Source organism: Camellia sinensis, chromosome 2 (assembly GCF_055761805.1).
Source record: "Camellia sinensis isolate YWXY chromosome 2, ASM5576180v1, whole genome shotgun sequence".
Taxonomy (NCBI): domain Eukaryota; kingdom Viridiplantae; phylum Streptophyta; class Magnoliopsida; order Ericales; family Theaceae; genus Camellia; species Camellia sinensis.
In genome coordinates this window covers 84,544,412-84,565,876 of record NC_138962.1, presented here as the reverse complement: position 1 = coordinate 84,565,876, position 21,465 = coordinate 84,544,412, and the positions used below count along the sequence as shown (strand labels likewise).

At 35.6% G+C, this 21,465-nt stretch overlaps 1 protein-coding gene across 2 annotated transcripts; it reads right to left on the bottom strand.

The window, feature by feature from the left end:
• Nucleotides 1–1,864: 1,864 nt before the first annotated feature.
• Nucleotides 1,865–4,342, bottom strand: LOC114267227 (cyclin-P3-1). 2 transcript variants are annotated; one of them, XM_028208239.2, is made up of 3 exons: nt 4,038–4,342; nt 3,013–3,425; nt 1,865–2,312 (listed from the first exon to the last, which is right to left on the bottom strand). In XM_028208239.2, exons 2-3 carry the CDS (start codon nt 3,411–3,413, stop codon nt 2,144–2,146), a joined length of 570 nt encoding a protein of 189 aa, XP_028064040.2. In that variant the 5' UTR covers nt 3,414–3,425; nt 4,038–4,342; the 3' UTR covers nt 1,865–2,143. The 2 variants fall into 2 exon arrangements, with proteins under 2 accessions (XP_028064040.2, XP_028064039.2); XM_028208238.2 differs by having other exon boundaries at nt 3,980–4,104.
• Between the last annotated feature and the right edge of the window lie 17,123 nt (nt 4,343–21,465).

Here is a 21,465-nt window from a genome sequence, read left to right as displayed (position 1 = left end):
GGTAGCGGCGTAGTAATGGTGGTGGTAAGTGGTGGCTGCGGCAGTTGTAGTGGTGATAGAGATGTATTGGTGGTGGTGATGACATTGGTGGTGGGGTTGGCAAAAGCTCTAGTTCAAAAAATGATTATACTTTTTAATAAATAGAAAACCATTTACATTCAAATCAGTTGTGCTTTTTGTTGATCTAGATTCAATTTTTTTTTTTTTTTTTGGACTTAGTTTTTGCCCTATCAAATTAATTTTTATTCGGTCAGCCCCATCCCTACCCTCTCCTCTCCCAAGCCCTTACACCACCCTTCTCGGCCTCTTTATCGATTCCCCCTTTTCCCACCTTTGTGAGGGAGATCATGACTAGAGAGGGATTGACGATCTATGGTTTCCGAAGGGATTGGGGGTGCTGTGGTGGTATAGGGAAGGCGTTGCAGTGTCACAGTTGTGGCAGTAGGAAAGCAGGCTGGGGTGGGGGCAGTGTTAGAGTTGGTTATAGGGTTGGTTAGGGAAGAGGAGCTAGAAGAGGAAGAGGGGCAGGGTTGAGAGAGGGGCATTTTTGTCATTTCATAAGTGGATTTTGCCTTTCGTAATTATTTTTGATTCTCTATGTTTTTCTAATTCTTTTTTTAATATTTTTTTGGCTTCAAATGTAATTGAACATCTTACCTCAATCACAACCAAATTTTATATTATTTATTATTTATTTTGAGAATTAAAGAATGCTTTTTTCTTTTTTTGAGAACCCAGAATTTTGGTTTAATGAATTTTTCAGAATTAATTAATTTTAAGGGATGGTGAACGCTTGAAATTGGAATTCAGGAACCTTTTATTACTCAACTTTAAGCTTTAATTTGTATGTTAAATGCTAAAATGAATTAGAATTAATAAATAGGACCTGCTTTGGTTATTAAATTCATTTATTAAATATATTATATAATGTAATTTTTTCCCTTCCCTTGAAAGGGTGATGCACAGGTGCTTAGTTCGGTCTATTTTTTTTATATCTCCCCATGAATTGAATGTTTGTAACAATAGGAACAAAATTTTCTCAATTCCAATCGATTAGGCTCGATTCTTCTGTGCTCTAATGGCTAAAATTCTCAAACTTTGAGGTGGTGCATTTGAGGACCACTTTATGCAAATAATGCTACAAGGATTAAATTTGTATTCAATGTATTCTTCCTAGAACCTAAATAATGAGGACTAAACTTGAATGTACATTTTTTATGCTGGATCTCCTCGATTCTTATTTGATGTTTTTATTTCTTTTTAGCAATGTTAGATGTATAGAAAATTTGAGCATAAGATGCACCACCTTCAAGTGAGTTTTTGTACATTCTGTACACAAATTTTTTATGTAAATAGTATTTATGTGGGCTCACCTTTATGTGAGAGTTTTTGTGCATTCTATGTATAGATTTTTTGTCTAAATAATATTTCTCATTTCTTATTCAGAGCTCCTTTTTGACAAAAATGAACGGACATATTTCAATAAATTTAAGATTCAAACACATAATCAATGTTTAATAGTTGAATAAGGAGCAGCTGGAACACTAAAAATTCTTGTAACAACACCTCGACTATTAATGAATATCACTTTATCTTCTTATCTATGAATCAGTGCATTATAACCCCTTAACTATGAAAATCATACAAATATATCCATTTTAGAGGGGGTCTAAAGGGGGTGAAAATGAATTTTTTTTAGTTGAAAATGTCAAAATATAGGATTCATAGATGAGAAGATAAAGTGATATTTGTTAAGAGTGAAAGGGATCTTGGTGTAAATAAACCTTTTATAAAAAATTCACCCATCCCAACATTCAGTTATAATTGCATATACACCCACAAAAATGTCTCTCCCATGCTCTGCATAATAAGCTGTGTCTATACTCATGTTCTTGTCATTTCATTTTGTTCAAGTAAGCAACTCTTCACATTCTTATAATTTACAAAGCTAATAATGTCAAAATGATTTTTCTCTTTTCAATCCTGTTTTGTATCATACAATGATCTAACATCACAATTTTAGAGGGGGTTTTACCACATTCTGGGCTCTACAAATGTACCCTGCAATGGTGGTTGGGTGCACAGTTCAGTTGGGTTCTGCTCTTTCAGTCCATCCACAGATGGAGCTTAAATCGGTTGTCGTTCAATCGCGACCTTTGTTGTAGCTTTCTAGTAACAAACAGTAGCTGTTGAAAGTCTCAAGAGTTACATGTAATCTGAAGTGTATATCAAACAAAAACTTCACCTCCAAATTGTTCATCTCTGCTGTGCTCACTCCTCCCACTTTCGCATAATACTTGTTGTCGTAACATCTAGCACAAAATAAAATCACATCACTTAAAAAACAAACACTCAAGCTAAAATACACTAACAGTCTTTAAAGTATGTGCTCCGTGTTACTTTGACCTTCAAAATTTACATTTTGTCAATTTTGTACTTCAAACTTTTAAAATTGAGTCAAATTGATCTAATTATATGCCGTTGTCAAAATCATTACATAAAATTCAACTATTGGTTGCTAAAGTGTTCTTTCTCATTTAAGTTTCCAAAGTTATAATTTTGCTTGACAATACTGTAACGTTTTATGTTTTGTCGTCTTCATTATTGTTTAGGAATCAAAGTGACAAAATAAAAAAGTAAAAGGATTAAAATAATATGAAACCCATTCTTTGGAGACTATGCGTATTTCATAATATTTCATTAACAATTTAGATGGTGTGTTCGCAATTGGATTAATTAACTCAAATTTAAAACTTTTAAGGATGAAAATGAAAAATTTTACTTTGAAGGAAAAATGGATGACAATAACAAACACATTGCTGATGAATATCATACATTCCCTCTTCTGATTCTCCAAGTCATGTTTGTTCATGAAATTTTTTCATAGTAATTGATTTAGAATAGTTTAAAAAACACACGACAAATAAGCTTTGCAAAAACTATGACATCTGATTTGCAAAAAATTAAGACATACTTCTAAACAATTTTGGCAACATGAAAATGAATACTTACTCATCATCAAGAAACTTTGCAGCTAACATAACACTAGTAATTAGTAGCCGGTGAGCATTGAGTGAAGTTAACCGGACATTTCTCTCCTGAAGAAACCGATCAAGGTATATATAGGCAACAACAAAACAGGAAGGGCTGCAACTTGAGTACTTGAATATGCGCTCGATGTATTGCCTAATACTCAACCCGGGTGCTCTAGAACCATTAAAGATGGTGATGACATCTCTCCCACCTGATGCCTTGAATGATCTTTCGTTCTTCTGAATGGTTCTTTCGAGAAGTGAGGAGAGAAGTGATAGTACTCGGGGAGTTGGAGAAACTCCTTTTTTGTATTCAACTAGTCCCAAATTTAAATGAGACCTATGTCCTAAAAACTTGCAGTTGAGGGTTTGTGTCTCCATATCTACCCCGAGCTGCAACATATTACAATATATAACAATCAGTCATTAGCACCAAGTTTACATCCTCGAATCTCAAATTTCATGACCTTAATTGAACACAATCTGTTCTATAGGCTTGTACCTCTGTATCCTTGACTTCTAAAAAATAAAAAAAAATTCTAAAATTTCAAATTTCACTGTTTTTCTTGCACCATTGAAAAACGGTGAAATTCATCTGGTGACAAAGGTTATTTTCCGTCAATAAATCATGCTGCAAAAACTTTTCTTGGTGACAGAAAAGACATCATTTTTTTTTTCTTTTTTATATTTTATATTTTAATTTTTGAGTATTTTCCTAAGAAACAAGATGTGGAAGAAGTAGAATAAGTGAACTTAAATCCATGGTTATAGTTGTCATGATTCATTAGAATCCTTTCTATTATGGATTTTGCTATATATTTTGGACTTCTTGCAATGTACAGAACAAGAGAAATTAAAGTTGATTAAGTTATGATCATAGCCAATTTAAGAGTAAACATAAACATCAAAACAAAGTTTAAACACATATAAATATGTGAAAGTAATACCGGCTCTCTTTGATTAACACACATGGTATGAAATACTGCAGTATTGGAAATCACTTACACCAAAGGAAGACTCAGTCACAAACAAGACAATCTTGAATGAAATACAAGGAATGATGGAAGTCCCATTCTCCCTTTCTCTGTTCCACCTATATTGTGCCTCTCTCTCTCTCTCTCTCTCTCTCTCTCTCTCTCTCTCTCTCTCTCTCTCTCTCTCTCTCTCTCTCTCTCTTCCTGTGATAATTTTAGATGCCCTGTTGAGAGAGAAAGAAGAATCAAATGTTCCTCTCAGGACCTTCTACCATTGTAAATTTTTAGATGTTTGTAAGGTCTTCTTTTGGACTTACTTTCATTTAGGATAAGAATACAAAAGTAGAGGAATCACTACTCAATATAATTCACTAATATTTTTTACCACCTATTCACATAGGTCATGTTTGATTCAAAAGACTAATAGTGAAGTATTAATAATCCTATTAAATTAGTGTAGGATTCACTATCCAATTGGATTAATATCCATTGGATTAATAATCCCACCCCTACCCCATTACTAATAATCCTACAAATTTGTTGGATTAATTATCCATTGGATTAATAATCCTAAACCAAAATGTTAAAACAAACATGAGAATAAGGTGTGTGAGTTTGGTAAAAACATTAATAAATTAGTTTGTAGGTGTAGCAAAATTGATTATAAAGTAGTATTTATTTTATTTTTTGTGTAGGTCTCGCAAGTCATATGAATTGCAGTTGTATTATTTTTTAAGACCAATCTGTAAATTAAATAATAATTTACAAATATTTTGTTACTTATCCAACTCGACATTATGTAAGAAAGTGTAAAAATATTTCATTGTGAATATACAATAAATCCAACTATCATACAGGAGGAAGACCACCAAATAAATATGTGGGAAAAAAATGAAGGAAAATGACTGGTAACTCGAAAAAAGTGGCCCGATTTTGGCTCAAATCGCAAAATGATGTCGTTTTGCGATTTTTTTTTTCTTTTTCTTTTTCTTCCTTTTCTTTCTCTTCCTTTTCTTTCTTTCTTTTCTTCTTCTTCTTCGTTGAACACAGGAGAAGAACAGAGGGGAAGAGGAGGAGAGAGGGAGAAAGAGAGAAGAGAGGAGAGAAGGGCCCCTCCTGTGCCTCCGCTGCCGCCGATCGTCGTAGCATCTCCGATCGTTGCAGTAGCTCCGATCGTTGCAGCAGCAGCTCCGATTGTCGTAGCCCGGCGCAGCCCCGCCTCCTCCGGCCCGATTTTGATGGCCCCCTCCCCTCCAGTTCTCCTTCCTCGTCCTCCTTCCTCCTTCTTCTTCTCTTTTTCTTCTTCTCCGAATTCGAGCCAAATTCGAGCTTCCGAATTCGAGCTACGAATCAAAGTCAAAAAATGAATCCATGATAGTAAATTACGATTCTTGGCCAATTGATGAACCCTGATTAGTTGTTTGCATTAGTGATTGAGAAGTTTCAGCAGTTTTCAACCATGCTCATATATAGATGCTTTCTTGCCATTTTTCCAAGGAAAATATAGCTTCCACCAAGATACATAAAATTATTGCTTTCCATTTTAGCTTACCATATCATGTGATTTTTAACAACTTCAAATGGTCAAGTAGGATGTCAATGTTTGTGTGAGACTCAAATTAGTAATGATATACAAATAAAATATACATATACAAAATGATATAATGCATTAAAATTTATCATTTTAAAATATTATACCATAACAATATTTAATAATCAAAACATTGATAATTCTGATATTACACAACCTGAATTATTGACGACTTTTGAGCCATTTATGCTATTGGCGATTGAGTAATTTCATTTTTAAATCTAGCTTCCTTTTGGGATTGTGGGGTCCAACATGAGTGCTCCGTTTTAATGATCTAAACTGTTTATTTTGTTAGACCCTTCATATATATATCTACACAAAAAATTAGATCAATTTGATAATTGTAACTTTTTTCAATTTATTGTGTTTGTCACAAAAAAATAATAATTAAAAACACACTAATTTATTTTTTTGAGACAAATGTGACAAATTGAATATGTTACGATTATCAATTCAATCTAATTTTTTATGTGAATGATATACACAAGAAGTCCTACAAAATTAACAATTCAAATTAACTCGAATAACATTCTCCAGACCTGGATTGAAGGAAAGCCCATCCCTTTAAAGGTAAGCTCATACTCTCTCACACTAGTCCTCTCTTGGTGGTACATTTTGGGTCACCTACAGTTGAGCTGTCCCTTTCCATTCCAATTGCCAATCAACCAACCAGAGAGCAATTGATGGGAAGAGAATGAGAATGAGGCCACCATCTTAGATTCCAACATTTGTGTTGTTTGATTTATTAAGGCACCCAATACCAATAGTATATGCTCTCTGTTTTCTCTAAAAGTTAAAATATATATATGCCTTCCTTACAACCCACTTAAATATCAAAGAATATATCTATACTTTGACGAATTAATTAATATGCAGAAGGCCACCACATGTTGCTATTGCATTGGTTGTTGTGTGGTGATAGCTGCAACATGTGACCAATGCAATGTTAACATGCGGTTGGTTTTTGATGATTTCATTGTAATTTTATTTTTTTATTTTTCTTAAGTCTAAATAATTATACTCTAAAAGAAAAATGATTTTTAAGCTAACCAGTATGTTTGTTTGCATTTTGTGACTTAAAAAAAAAAAAAAAAAAAACCAAAAAAACCATTTTATGGCCAATGTTTTGATATTATGTCACCCATCTACTTAACCAGCCCTAATTTCACTTCATTTACCATTTTTTTATTTTATTTTTATGAAAACAACAAACTAACCACAATTATTAGGTTCTATTGTGCATGACCTCAACAAAATCAGATTTAGCAATGGACCCAACCCAAGCCGTCAACACATAAATTGATTTCTCTCAACTATATTTGAATTGATTGAAGAGAAATGTACAATTTTCAATGATTTAATAATAATAATAATAATATTCCTTCTAAAAGATCATAAGTTGGGATTTTTTTAGAAATGTGAAATTTCAACTTGTTAGACGATTCGTTCCTAAAGAAAATACTTGAAGTTATAAGCAAGATACATTTTTGTTTAGAGTACAAGCCAAGAATATCGGATGGATAGAGTAGGGGTTTTATTTCTAAAACTAAAAAAGAAGTTATAAGCAAGATATATTTTTGTTTAGAGTACAAGCCAAGAATATCGGATGGACAGAGTAGGGGTTTTATTTCTAAAACTAAAAAAACTAACAAAGTTATTTGAGTTTGGTTCAAGTTCTGCTTGTTATATAAACAAGTTAAAATTGAACAAATGTTGATGTTCGTAATTTTTAAAACGTAGCTCAAATTCATCCCTATAACTTTATTTACATTGTAAAAAACTTGGCAATCCAAGTTTGACTCAATTAAAATTTGTTTGAGAATATTTCAAATTGTAAAAGGTAAACTCAAACACATTTTGAAGCCGATTAAGTTTTAAAAGCTTAAATAATCTACCACCCGGTAAAGGGGCTCCCAATCAGTGGGCTATTCTTTTGTCTAAATGTTTTGATAGCCTCCTAATTTTATTTAGGAAATTAAAAAAAAAAATTTTAAAAAAAAACTCAGGGGGAGGGGAGGGAGGGGTTGATCTTGGGCCATGTTGGGCTTCTTAAGTATTGGCTTAGGCTTTACTCGAGGATTTAGGCCTAGAATGGCATACTACACTGGGATCAGGCCAGCCCATGGGCCTCTAGCCTAATTTACATGCCTAACTTTTACAATATCAACTAGAAAAAATGGTTAAATGCAATTTTACCCATCCAATTGTCAAAGAATAGCCAATAGCTGAACATCACCTCAACTTTAAGTTTATAAAATTAAAAAATATATGTAGTATTTATAATTACTAGTTAAATGTAATTATGTGATTAACTAGACTAATCTCATTGGGGTATGCAGTTGGTTTAACCCTTATGAAATCCCAATTGAATATTTCGCTGTTATGTTAGATAAAAATGTCTTACCTTCGTTGTATAGGCCTACTCAAAACTTTAATTTTTTGTTGTCATTTTTGTTTTTGTTTTTTTGTTTTATTATAATTTTCTTCTCTTTTTAATAAGAAAAAAAGCTTCATTCATGTCATTTAATCATACTAAGAATGTGAGCTAACTTGAAAATAAAAGTAAACAAGCGACACTTGAACTCATGACAACAAAAGTGAAGGACAAAAATAACTTGTTTGTCATTATAATGCTGCATTTTTTTTTTATAAATAAAGAAGAGAAAGGGAGAATTACACATTAGTGGAATTAGAAATTTTTTTTTTTATTTTTTATAATTTTTTTTTTGTAATTACTATTGATATGTAATACTCCCCCAAAAAAAAAAAAAAAAAAAATAAAAAATTTGGGGCTGTTGATACTTTTAAGGGTTAGTTTCTATACTAACATTTTATAATTGGTTGTGGTGACATAGGTTTCTTGTATTAGGTATGCATACAATTGTTTACATTTTCTCTTACATCATTGTTGGGGACATGTTTTTATGAAATCATCTTTCGCATAAAGTATTGTATAATTTTAAAGTTATTTTGTGCTCACAGGGGGAACTGAGTTATCCCACCTGTGACAACTCTCCTTATCATCATGAGGTCAAATCTCTTCAAGCTACTGCAAATGTCATGCATGTCACAAAATCATGAAGGCCCCACTTATATCTATTTATACTGGATATGATCTTGGCAAATATTTCTAATATACACATATTAAAAAAGATATATCATATGTATTTTTAATTATATTATTTTCATTTTTAGTTATGATCATTTCTTCTCTATTTATAATATTATTTTAGTTATGATTCATGAGTTTTTTAGTTATGACATTTTTTTTTAATTATGACTTAAGGGTGTTTTGGGAAGATGGTTAAAAGCTATTTTTTTGACTTTTTTGTGAGAGAGGGAAGTGGGTTAAAAGCTGAAAGTGACTTTTAACCTACTTCCCAAAATAGGCCTTAAAAAGTATGAAATTATACTATTTTCTTTTTTAATTATAAAATGAATACAGTGCATATGTCATTTTCTTTTTCTTTTTCTGTTGGGCATGTATCCAAAATACCCTCAAAAGTTATACTAGGTAAATTACACTAACCTCTCCTAAAATTTGAAGAAGATACAGTAAATTTCAGAAGTTTAGAATAATTACACTAGACTCCCCTAAAGTTTTAATTTATACTAATACTTGACACATTTTTTCATTAGAAATTTGTTAATCATATGAATGAAAAAAATAATATTATTATCTCTTTTACTTTAAAATGTACATTTTATCTTGTGTATCTTTGTGTTTTTATACTATCTGCATGAGTTTTGGTCTCTTTAACTTTACTAAAAGAAAAGTCAGTATAATTATGTTAAAACTATGAGACTTACTGTATTTTATCTAAATCTTAAACAAGGTTACTGTAATTTACTTAAAGTAATAATTAAAACAAAATCGATGAATATCTTTTGTCAATTCGTATTTGATGTTCCAAATAAGTTTTAAGAAGTTACGAATTGTAATTTAAGAAATATTAATTTTTGTAGGTCAAACAAATTGCAAATAGTCAAATAACCATTAGGTAATTTTTTAACCGCTACACGTTATTTTTGAAACTAAAATTTTAGTTATTTTTTCACATAGTAACTAGAATTGTTGATTAGTAGATTCTCCTTATTTTTTTGTGTGTGAGATCTAAATTGATTAGTAGAAGTTGAATGGTTTAGATAGAGAAGAGATTTAATATGGTCAAGTGCTTTTCGTGCACCATGCACCAATCAATTTCAGTCATTAATTTTGATGAGTAGAAAATTCAGTCATTAATTAATAACGATTAAAATTAAATATAAAAAAATAAAGTGGCAATTTTCGTGATTTTACTAACCACTGTTACTGATTTTACTTGTCACATAATCTGATTTAAAAATGAAATCCACTTGTTATTGAAATTGATAATACATAATGCGATTATACTTACTAATTTTTTAATTTTTTTGATATTATTACACCAAAATTGCTGTTGGTGCCCTGTAGTTGGGGGAACAAGTGAACCATGAGTCTCACACATAATTTATAAAATTAAAAAAAAATACAATCTTAGTTTTTCTTGATCTCCACTGTTAGATCCTTATTTGTTGCCAATTCCGTTAACCAACTTTGTTTAATTGAGCTGTAATTTTTCCTTGTATTTTGCTTGTCCCGCTCGAGTGGCAAATATGAGCTCGAGCGGAGTTTGCACCTTCTCAATAGTTTGGCTTGTCTGTAAAAATACTGAGAGTCGTGTTTTTGCACTCGAGCATGAGTTCCAGCGCTTGAGCGTAGTCTTGTTTTATTGCACGCGTTTTAGTGACTCCGCTCGAGCGACAAGTCCTGTGCTCAAGCGGGGTACGCGGCCCTTGTTTTCTATATATATGTGTTTAAGTCTGTTTTTAGGTTTAATGCTTCTAGATCTGTTTTGGGAGCTCTAGGGTTTTCTTTTGGGGCTATTTTGATAGTTTTCCTTTGATGTTTGCTTGAGTATTAAACTCAGATGGTTTGATAATTCACATCAAAGGGTCATTTAAGTGATTATCTTCAAGAGTGTTCTTCTTCAGTGGAATTCGGAGATTCAAGCGTAGAGTGTTCAAAGGTGTTCGAAGTTGTGCGCGGTCGTTGAGTTGACGTGGATGTTGTGGAATCAACATCAATCTAATCAATTCTGAGACGAAGGTTGCGGTGGAAGATATACAAATCGTTGAAGACAAATTGATAGAGTTTGGGTAATTTGTATTCTTTCTTTCCTTCATAGTGAATTGATTTGTGGTATTTGGCCCGTGATTTTTTAATCACAATTGGAGGTGCTCCAATAGTATTTTTTCCACGTAAAAATCGTTTGTGTCAATTTATTATTTTTTGAAACAACAATCTAAATCACTTTCGTATGTGCTTGATGATTTAGATTGTTAGTTTTAATTGTTTGGGAATTGGTACAATTAAATCTTGATCTAATCACAAATCACTTAGGTTTTTCAATTGGTATCAGAGTAGGTCACTCTTGGTTTTTATCAAAACTATAGGAGTGTGATTTTGTGTGATTGGTGATATGGATTCAATTCGCAAAGGTAACTCGACCTATAGACCTCCGTTACTTGATGGTACAAACTATTCTTATTGGAAAGCTTGTATGAGAGTATTTTTAAAATCTATCGATGAGAAAGTTTGGTACTGTGTGATCTATGGGTGGAGTGAACCTATTGTTACCATTGAAGGTATTGATATTCCCAAACCTCTTGATAAATGGGTCGCATTCGACTATCAAAACTCGAGTTGGAATAGTAAAGCTCTCAATTCCCTCTTTTGCTCTGTCACACCTGAAGAGTTTCGTCGTATTTGCACGTGTGAGGTAGCAAAAGAAGCTTGGGACATCCTTGAAACTATTCATGAGGGTACTACTTCTGTTAAAAGGTCAAAACTTCAACGTCTCACATCTTCTTTTGAAACTCTTTTTATGCGTGATAATGAGACGTTTGATGATTTTTATGCTAAACTCCGTGACATCGTGAATTATTGTTTCATACTCGGTGAAAAAATCCCTAAAGCTAAGGTTGTTGGAAAAATTTTGAGGTCTTTACCTGAGAGGTTCCAATCAAAAGTTATAGCTATTGAGGAGGCTCAAAATGTTGATACCCTCAAGCTTGATCAGTTGGTTGAAAACTTGCAGACTTATGATGTCACAACCTAAACCCGCCCTATAGGTTTCGCGTCGTAACCGGCCAATAATCTTTGGATTATCAAATGTCTCTTAACAGAATAATATATAATTAGGGACTGAGGAAACAATATATAAACATACATAGTCCATTGAGTTGTGCTGACATATATGAGATAAAATTTTCAAAACGTATATATACATGTAATGTCATAAATACATTAGTCTTTCGTTACCCAAATAAACAGATAATGCTAAAAGGGAACTTAGCCCAATGTATAGATAAGCAAAACAAAGTAAAAATATCTGTAGCAAGGTTTACAAAACTAAACATTTCAAAAGAGAACATCCCCGGGAGGCACAGTGACTGACTGACCCAAATCTCCAGGCAGCAGTTTAGGTCTGGTCATGCGCCTGCTCACCTACATACATAATATAAATAATGAACGAGAGTCTAGTGAATAATAACGGAGTAAAGGGTTTAAATGAATTATGTCCATAACAGGTACAAAAATTAGAGTTCATATTAGAAACAGATTTATATTCATGTTCTTGTTCGAACTACATACAGAAATCAGAGTTCATGCTTCGTTATACATGGTATATCCATTAGCTTTAACTTGCTTGTTAGTTCCATTGGGAACCTTCGGTACCGGGAAACTTGTAACTTACTTGAACCATGGTATTGTTACCCCCGGGCGAGAGCCATAAGACCACGGTATTATTACCCCCGGGCAAGGGCCTTGTGCTAAGGATGCCACAAATACTTGTTAAAAATTGAACAATTATTCATTGGACAGAATATAACATTTCATAAACAAGGCATTTCTTGTCATATCAATCATGTAAGAAATTACATAAACGTAAACATAGCTTTACAAGGTTATTACTTACAGATGACTCCACTTGCAGAACAAACAAATCAGATAACTTGTGACATGTGACCTACACACACACATATCAGAAACACATAATGAAACACACATTCGGTTGATACTTAACTTCTTTCGTTTCATTCTTAGTGTGTTTCTAAGTCTTAACCTCTTATTGAGTCTTAATCATGGCCTACGAATGCCTAGGATGCAATGTGGATGCCAAAATGTACTTTGGAATCCTTAACAAAATTTGCTGAAAACAGAGGTCACGTTCAAGCGCGACTTTCCTCGCTCGAGCGGACATGCAAACATGTGAAGGGACGCTCGAGTGCAACATCCCTCGCTCAAGCGGTCCGCAAACTCTGAAAAAGTACTAGTTGTTTAAAATCTCCGCTCGATGGCCGTTCGACGGTCGCTCGAGCATAAGACTCAGGTCCTTGCTCGAGCACAACTCTTGTTGCTCTAGCGGTCTGCAAAAACATGAAACTTCTGGGAGCTTGCATTTCATGCTCGAGCGGACCTCAGGTCGCTCGAGCGGAAGTGTAAGATCACAGAGTGGTCGCTCGAGCGTAATTTCTATCGCTCGAGCGAAAGTGCAGAATTTGGAAGTTCCAAATTACACTTCCAAGGTCCAAACTCGAACTACACACCTTAAAACTCATCTTTTTGGGCCAAAACTCCAGAAAACATTTACCATGCTTTGAAGATCATTTCACTAAATCAAGGCCCAAAAGAATGCTAATTGACCAAAATTTTAACTTGAAAAATTTATGAATATGCCATAAACATGACATGCATGAATTACTTTGAACTAAGGCTTTCCAAAACATGATTAATTAAGGTCAAATGGTAAGAATTATGATGAATTCTCAAAATCAAGTCATGATAGACACATGCATGTGACAATTCTTTAGAAATCTATTCAAAATGCCATGATATATGCATGCATACATGGAATTCATTCATTAAAGCTTAAGTCTCTTACTTAGTTACCAAAACTTCTTGAATTCTCTTCATTAACAATTTAAATACAAAGATTAAGAATCAAACACTCACCTAAGACCTTCAATTGAGCTCTAGGTTGTTCTATCTTTGAACTTTCAAGTTAATTTCCCTTAGATAGCTAGTAATTCCCTTGTTTGAGTTCAATTCTCTTGGTTCCACTCTCTCTCTCTCTCTCTCTCTCTCTCTCTCTCTCACGTTTGGTTTGTGTGTGAGCTCAAAATGTGTTGAGATGATGAAAAGAATGAGTGAAGGCACATATGGGAGCCTTATATAGGCTCGGCTAATGGCTTAATTAAATTGTTGATCAACTATTAAATTATTCTAATTTAATCGTTCTGAACCAAATTTTAATTAAACCTACCATAAATTCCTAAAAATGCCAAATAACACGTATATCAAGTCAATTTCGCATTCGATTGCCGATAAGGCCTTCAATTCATAAACTAAAACAGAAACAAAAACAGATATTTCTACATTAGACAGATATAAGCACAAATAATGCAATGCACAAGTCATTAACTTAGGATTTCATCTTAATTACGAATTAGGTGTATAAAATCATGGATTAACGTTAATCAAAGATCGGGGTCGTTACATATAAATCCCACCAGATTTCTAAGAAAAAACAAAAAGATAGTGTGGCTTTTATTAGTGCTCATGAGACTTCGAAGACCTTTGAGATAGAGTTTGATCTAGAATCCTAAATGACGGCTATGTTTACCAAACAGTTCAAAAAAAATTTAAAGAAAAAGAAGCCTAATTTCAAGGATCCTAGTTCAAAAGATGAGGGAAATGAAAAACTCAAAAACTTTTCCACCAAAAATTGCTCAAAAAACTGAAAAGAAGACTGTGAAGAGGCAAGGTGTCGAGTGTTACGAATGTTAAGGGTTTGGACATATTGCTCTTGAATGTCCATCGAAAAAGAACCAGAAGAAAGTTTATACAGTGACTTGGGATGATGAAAGCGGGTCAGAGCAAGAACCTGAAGAAACTGAATCCGGTAAAGATGAAGATAGTACTTACATGACATTCTGGTCTATTGTCACTTAACCTCCTCCAAAGCTAGTGGAATTTGCTCGTGGTTAGAATCTGCACCATGCTCCTACCTTTGATGGGAGTAATTACTTGTTCTGGAAGATCAGAATGAGGATGTTTCTGCGAGCTCACGACCCTGAGGGCTGGCAAGCCATTAAAAAGGATGTTGAAAGTATTGATAATCCGAGCAATCAAAGAGTTCTGACTACCATTCGTGAAGTAATTTCTGACAAAGAACAGCAACGGGTTGCTCACTGCACAAAGGCAAAAAATGCAAGGGACATTCTGAGTCAATTTCATGAAAGAGGAGAGTCATTTTCACCACCAGCTATCAACTTTCATGCCTTAGTTGCTCGACTGGATAAGGTTCAGGAGAAAGAGGAGCAAAAAGAAGATGATGAAACCTTGAAAGACAATGATGAGATTAATGGTGAAGACCTACAACAAGCTTATGAAAAGCTTTACGATGAATATCTGAATTTGTCCAAGATTAATGACAAACTCACTCTCAAGCTCAAAGCATGAGAAAGTGAGAATGTTAAGCTAAATGGAGAGATTGGAGCTACAAAAAGGGATGTCATCAACATCTCAAATGACAGGCAAGACCTCTATGGAAAGCTTCTAGCTTGTGAAACTGTTTCTGAGCATCTATGCCACATTTGAAGAGAAGATTGGAATCCTTGAGATGTCACAAGCCACGTTGGAAGAGCTGATTGGTCAGAAAGAGGAAGAACTCAAAGTTGCTGGAGCCACGATTGATATGTGGAACAAAGGGTCAAAGACACTTGAAGGCATCATCGGGTCTCAACAAATGAGTGGTGATAAAAGTGGAATAAGCTATACTACTATAACACTTCAAAAGGGACAGGCCTCTACATCGCAGGACCTAAAAACTCAAGCAAAGGGAAAGCTTAAGGGTGATACTTCTCTTCATCAACCCAAAGGGGGTAAGATCAACAAACTGGAGGCAAAACTTGTGTTTGTTTGTCATCATTGTGGGAGGTATGGCCATATTCGTCCTTATTATTTTAAGTTGTTTGGTAAAGTGTCTAAAAAGGGTAAAAATTCTAATATTTCTTGGGTTAGGAGACAACCTTACATGTCTAGACAGAACACCAAGATTCATGAGGGTGTTTACAATGCTAAGACGTCTACCAAGACTGCTAGTCCTACTTCTACTCAAACAAAAAAGATATGGGTTAGAAAGAGTGACTTAACGTGTTTTGTTGTTCACACTGCACTGAAAGCACGTGACTCACACATGTGGTATCTTGATAGTGGGTGCTCTCGTCACATGTCTGGTGACAAATCCTACTTCACATCTCTTGATAAATATAAAAGAGGAATTGTGTAATAACCCTCGTTACTGTTTACCGATTAACCACTGATTACTACTAAACTGAGACTGATTATGATTGGTAACTAAATTGATTGAAGTACTGAACTGACTGACTGAAATCTGGAACTGAATTGATTAAGTATATCTGTTTAATTGTATGTCTACCTGTTGGCTGTTTGATTATCTATTCATGCCTTTATGTTTAAATTGCGAATTGAAGGCCTTATCGGCGGCCGAATCTGAAATTGATTGATGATTTGTGATCCTTAGAATTTATATGATTTTATGGCGTATTTACCTGAAATTTGATTTAGTATGATTAAGCTGGATTAAGTAAAGCTAATTAAAGAGTTAGGCTTATCTACAACTTTGCCATTTTGAGTGGGCCACTTCATTGAACATATGTGAGCCTTATTATACACTTAGGCAAACATTTCATCAACTCATCTCCCTTGCCTTAGCCGACCAAGAGAAAAAGAGGGAGAGGAATTGAATTGTCCTTGTTGATTTGCTTAGAAAATTGAAGAAATTGAAGGTTGATTTCAAAATTGTGCTTCCATTCTTGAACTACAAGACCTAAGGTAGTGTAACTACCCTCTTGTTATTGAATTCAATTGGTTCTTGCATGGTTTTAGAGCAAGTTGAAATCTAGAGCCAAGTTATGGCTCTTAATTGTTGAATTATAGCTTAATTCATGCATGCATGCCTATACTATTGAATTTTGAGTTGATTCCATGGAAAATTGTCACATGCATGCGCATAATTATGTGAAGTCCATGATTTCATCTTGTTTTGGAAAGAATTGGCTCCTTGGAGCATGTTTTCGAAGCTTGGAAGCTAGCTAAACTCATGAATGTCATGCTTGGATTATGTTCTTGAAAGATGGTTTGAAATTGTGTTTAATTGATCTTCCTTTGGGCGTTGATTTTACAAATTGAGCTTTGAATCATGTTAAACTATGAGTTTTGAGGAGTTTTCTGGAAAATTAGCCCAAGAGGATTGGTTTTGATGCGTTTGAACTTGGTTTTGAGCTTGAAGTTCAAATCTGGAAATTCCAGATTTTGAACTCACGCTCGAGCGGGGTGACTGGCGCTCGAGTGTGAAATTCGTGCTCCCAGTACTTTGCACTGTTTTGAAATCCGCTCGAGTGGAATAATTGACGCTTGAGCGGGACATTGTGTCTCATGCTCGAGCGGGTGTCGAGCACCCAATCGAGCGTGATTTTCACTTATCTAGCACTTTTGACTGTTTTGCATAATGCTCGAGCGTGAAAGTCTACGCTCGAGCGGATACCTTTGTCTGCATGTCCGCTCGAGCGGGTAAACCTACGCTCGAGCGTGACCCCTGTTTTCTGAAAATTCTAAAAATGCTTTTAAAGTGCATCTTTGCATCCTCATCTCATCATTGGCATTATTAGGCCTAGTTTAAGACATCTTAATGAGGATATAGATGTAGAACACACCGAGGCAAATTAGGGATTAAGTTATTATTTTCCCAACTGTGTAGCTTAGTGTGTGTTCAATCTATAAACTGTGTAGGGTTGGCGACTGGGGACGAGCTCTAGCTTTACTGTAGCCCAGGACTCTGTGAGTAACAACTGTGTAAAGATATGTTCAAAATGATTATCTTCTGAATAATTGAACTGTACTGCTTTCTGAACTGATACTGTTAATTGAATGAATGTATGTCCTATATTCTGAACTGTATTGTGGCATCCTTAGCAATTACTGTTTACTATTACTGTTACAGAGATCTCTGTCGGTTCCCTTGTTGGAACCACTACTGTTTACTGATTGATGGCCATCATTTACCGTTCGGTCTTTCAAGACCTACTGTTTACTGTACTGTTATGGTAATGGATGTACCACATATTACTGTACTGATTGAACGACTAAAATACTAATTTAATGAACTATTTTCATTACTGTAAGGACATTCATTCTAAACCCCTTTACGCATTATGTTATTCACTGGGCCTTAGCTCACTGTTTATATATATATGTAGGTGTTCAGGCACCAGACCGCGGCTAGAAGCGTCGGGGTTAAGTTCTAGTTTTGTCAAGCCAACCTGTGTGCCTCACTGCCAGGTTCTGAGCCTGTCAAGCTAAGGCTATGGGGTGTTTTAGTTTTCCCCCTTCTGTTCTATTTTGTAAACTGTATAAACTGTTACTGGACTGTTTAATAGGGATTAGGTCCCTGAATTGAATGATTGTATATATGTACATACTGTTCTGTACTATTCATGTATATGTGTATGAAAAGTCTTTTTGGCATACAGACTATCACAGTTCATTGGACATTGTTTATTTACTGTTTTGGCTTCCGCCATGCCCCTGTACTCTGTTTTACTGTATTACTGTTAAGCAGGCCTTCGGTAATCTTGGATTACTGGCCGGTTACGGTGTTAAACCCATAGGGGTGGGTTTGAGTCGTGACAAATTGTTACCTTTGGAGATGGTGGCACTTCTAGAGTCATTGGTAAGGGCTCTATAAGTGTCGCTGGTTTTCCTAAACTTGAAAATGTTTTGCTTGTTGACAGCTTTAAAACTAATCTATTAAGCATTAGTCAAATGTGTAATTTCCATCATGAAGTATTATTTTCAAAAAATAAATGTGAAATTTTGGATAAGAAATGAAATACTGCCATGCATGGGGTTCGCACATCTGATTATTGCTATGGGATTATTACCATTAATGATCTTACTTGTCACTCGGCCGTCATAAGTAACATTAACCTATGGCATCAAAGATTAGGTCACATCAATTTCAAAGACCTAACTAAGATTGCCAACAAAGAGCTTGTAAGAGGAGTACCCAAATTGGATAAGAATGTCAACCATGTGTGTGGCCCTTGTCAACTTGGGAAGCAAACTCGTGCTCCTCATAAAAAGGTGAACAGCTTCACAACCAAACGTCCTCTTGAATTAGTTCATATGGATCTTATGAGACCCACTCGCACTGAAAACATTGGAGGTAAAAGATACATTTTTTTAACCATTGATGATTATACTCGTTTTTCATGGGTAAATTTTTTAAGAAAAAAATCTGATACGTTTGATGCTTTCCAGGCCTTAGTCCTTAAAATCCAAAATGAACAAGGTGTTTCTATTGGGCGTATCATAAGAATTCAAACTAATCATGGTCGTGAGTTTGAAAATAGTTCGTTTTCAGATTTTTGTGATAGGCATGGAATTAAGCATGAATTTTCTGTATCGATTACTCCACAACAAAATGGAGTTGTTGAGAGGAAGAACAGGGTTGTTCAAAATTTTGGGCTGAAGCCTTAAATACCGCTGTTTATGTTGTAAATCGTGTGTATTTAAGGCCCAGAACTTTACAAACTCCATATGAATTGTGGAATGAATTGAAACCTAATGTAAAATACTTCAAAACTTTTGGAAGTAAATGTTACATTTTCAAAGATAGAGAGCCCTTGGGCAAATTTGACTCCCGAAGTGATGAAGGTATTTTTCTAGGGTACCCAACCTTTAGTAGAGCTTTTCCGGTCTATAACCTGCTTACTTTGTCTTTAATGGAATCGATCAATGTGCTTATAGATGACACAGGTTCTCCTACTTCAGCATTAAATGAGGAAGAAAATGGTAAGTCTCCAATCCTAGATACAAAAACACAAAGTCATGGAGAAACAGAGGACCAAGCTCAAGAAGGTGAGCCAGCACCAACTTCTAAGGTAAGTCCGAGTCCAAAGAGTGCACAAAGAGACACCGCTACTGATGCTCTTGTCACTACAAGTCCAGAATTCAAACCATCAGTAAGGGTGAAACTGAATCATCTGGCTCAACAGGTGATTGGAAGTGTCTCAGATCGAATGAAAACCCGAAGACAAATTTGGGAGGAGGTATCTGTAGACACCCCATTTTTGACCGACCTTGAGACTCAGATGTCACCAGTTAAGCACTTGGTGATATTGCATGTTGTGCTTGTTCAGAAGTCTCAGAGTCGCGGCTGCGAGCCCTGCCTTCGGACCTCCGAACCCTCTTCTGTGCCTTGCCTCGGTTTGCGAACCAGACTCGGTTTTTTTTGTTTCTTTTCCTGAGGGGAGGGAGAGGTCCAGTAGACCATCTCTCAGTGGCCGTGGGCTACATTTTGTGGCCGCAGGCCATTTTGCCCATTTCGGAGTCCGGTTTCCGTTTTTTTTGGGACCGTTGGCCGTGTGCCTCGGTTTGGGACCGCCTAACTATCTCCGTTTGCTCTAAATTTTGGCATACATCTTATTTTCTCCCTTTCAAGGGACACTGGGCCCTGAGAAACCCACTTCGTGGCTGAACGCCACTTTCGGTGCTTGACAGCCCATTTTCGGGACCCCGAACTGCGTGTTTTGGCCCCCGAGCATTCGTTTTGCATTGCTTTTCGTTCATTTTTGGCAGGTGCCTCTGTTTCATCACCAAGGAGGTCATTGGAGGGTGGGAGGCCAGCAATTATCTTGGCAACCAGTTATGTTCCATTTTCGCCCTCCGACACCCATTTTTCGCACTTCCGGGCTAATGTTGAACACCTTGGGGCCACTTTCTTGAACTTTGAACCACATACTTGTGATGTACACACTTGGGAGGACCCTAAAAGTTGGTGGCCGGCCAGTAATTCCACCTGACCCTTTTGAACCCCTCCTTCCGGGCTAATGTTGAACACCTTGGGCCCACTTTCTTGAACTTTGAACCACATATTTGTGATGTACACACTTAGGAGGACCCTAAAAGTTGGTGGCCGGCCAGTAATTCCACCTGACCCTTTTGAACCCCTCTTTCCGAGCTAATGTTGAACACCTTTGAGCCACTTTCTTGGACTTTTAACCACAGGGTTGTGTTGAGGACACATGGGAGGACACCATCATGTGGTGGCCGGCCACTAAACCAGCTTGACCCTTTTGACCCCTAGCCGGCCGGCTAGGGGATGTGGCCGGCCGGCCACCTGCAACCAAAATACTTGGCCGGCCATGATCCTCACACTGTTCACTTTACAGCTGTATGGCTTTATCCCCCAGAAAATATCAATATCCGGAGGATATTTTGTGGGGAAAAGTTTGCCTCCTTTTCCCCCACCTTTGGCCCCTCCTTTTGGTCCATATAACCAAGGGCCAACACTTGTTTTTGGGGTTAGAAAAAATTGTCTTCAAGCCTCAATAGACATATCTCCCTCCATCTTTCTCATTTTCCTAAAAATCCCTAAGTCCTACACCTTGTTTTCTTCATCACCACCAAGCACCACCATCACCACTTCATTTCCAACAACAAGGAAGGCTTCTCAAACGCTAAAGGTTCTGCAACTTGGTCCAAGAAGCAACAAAAGACTTGTCTCCAAGGGTGAGTTGCCTTTTTCCCTTTTTTTGAGCTTTTCTTTGCAACATTTCTTAGCCATCTATGCTTTTTGCTTTGAGCTCTGGCCATAACTGAAATTGGCCTTCTTTTGAGCTCATTTTCATGTCTCATTAAGGGCTCAACCCTGTTTGAGCCCTCCATCTTGCACTTGCTTCATTATCCCTCTAAAAT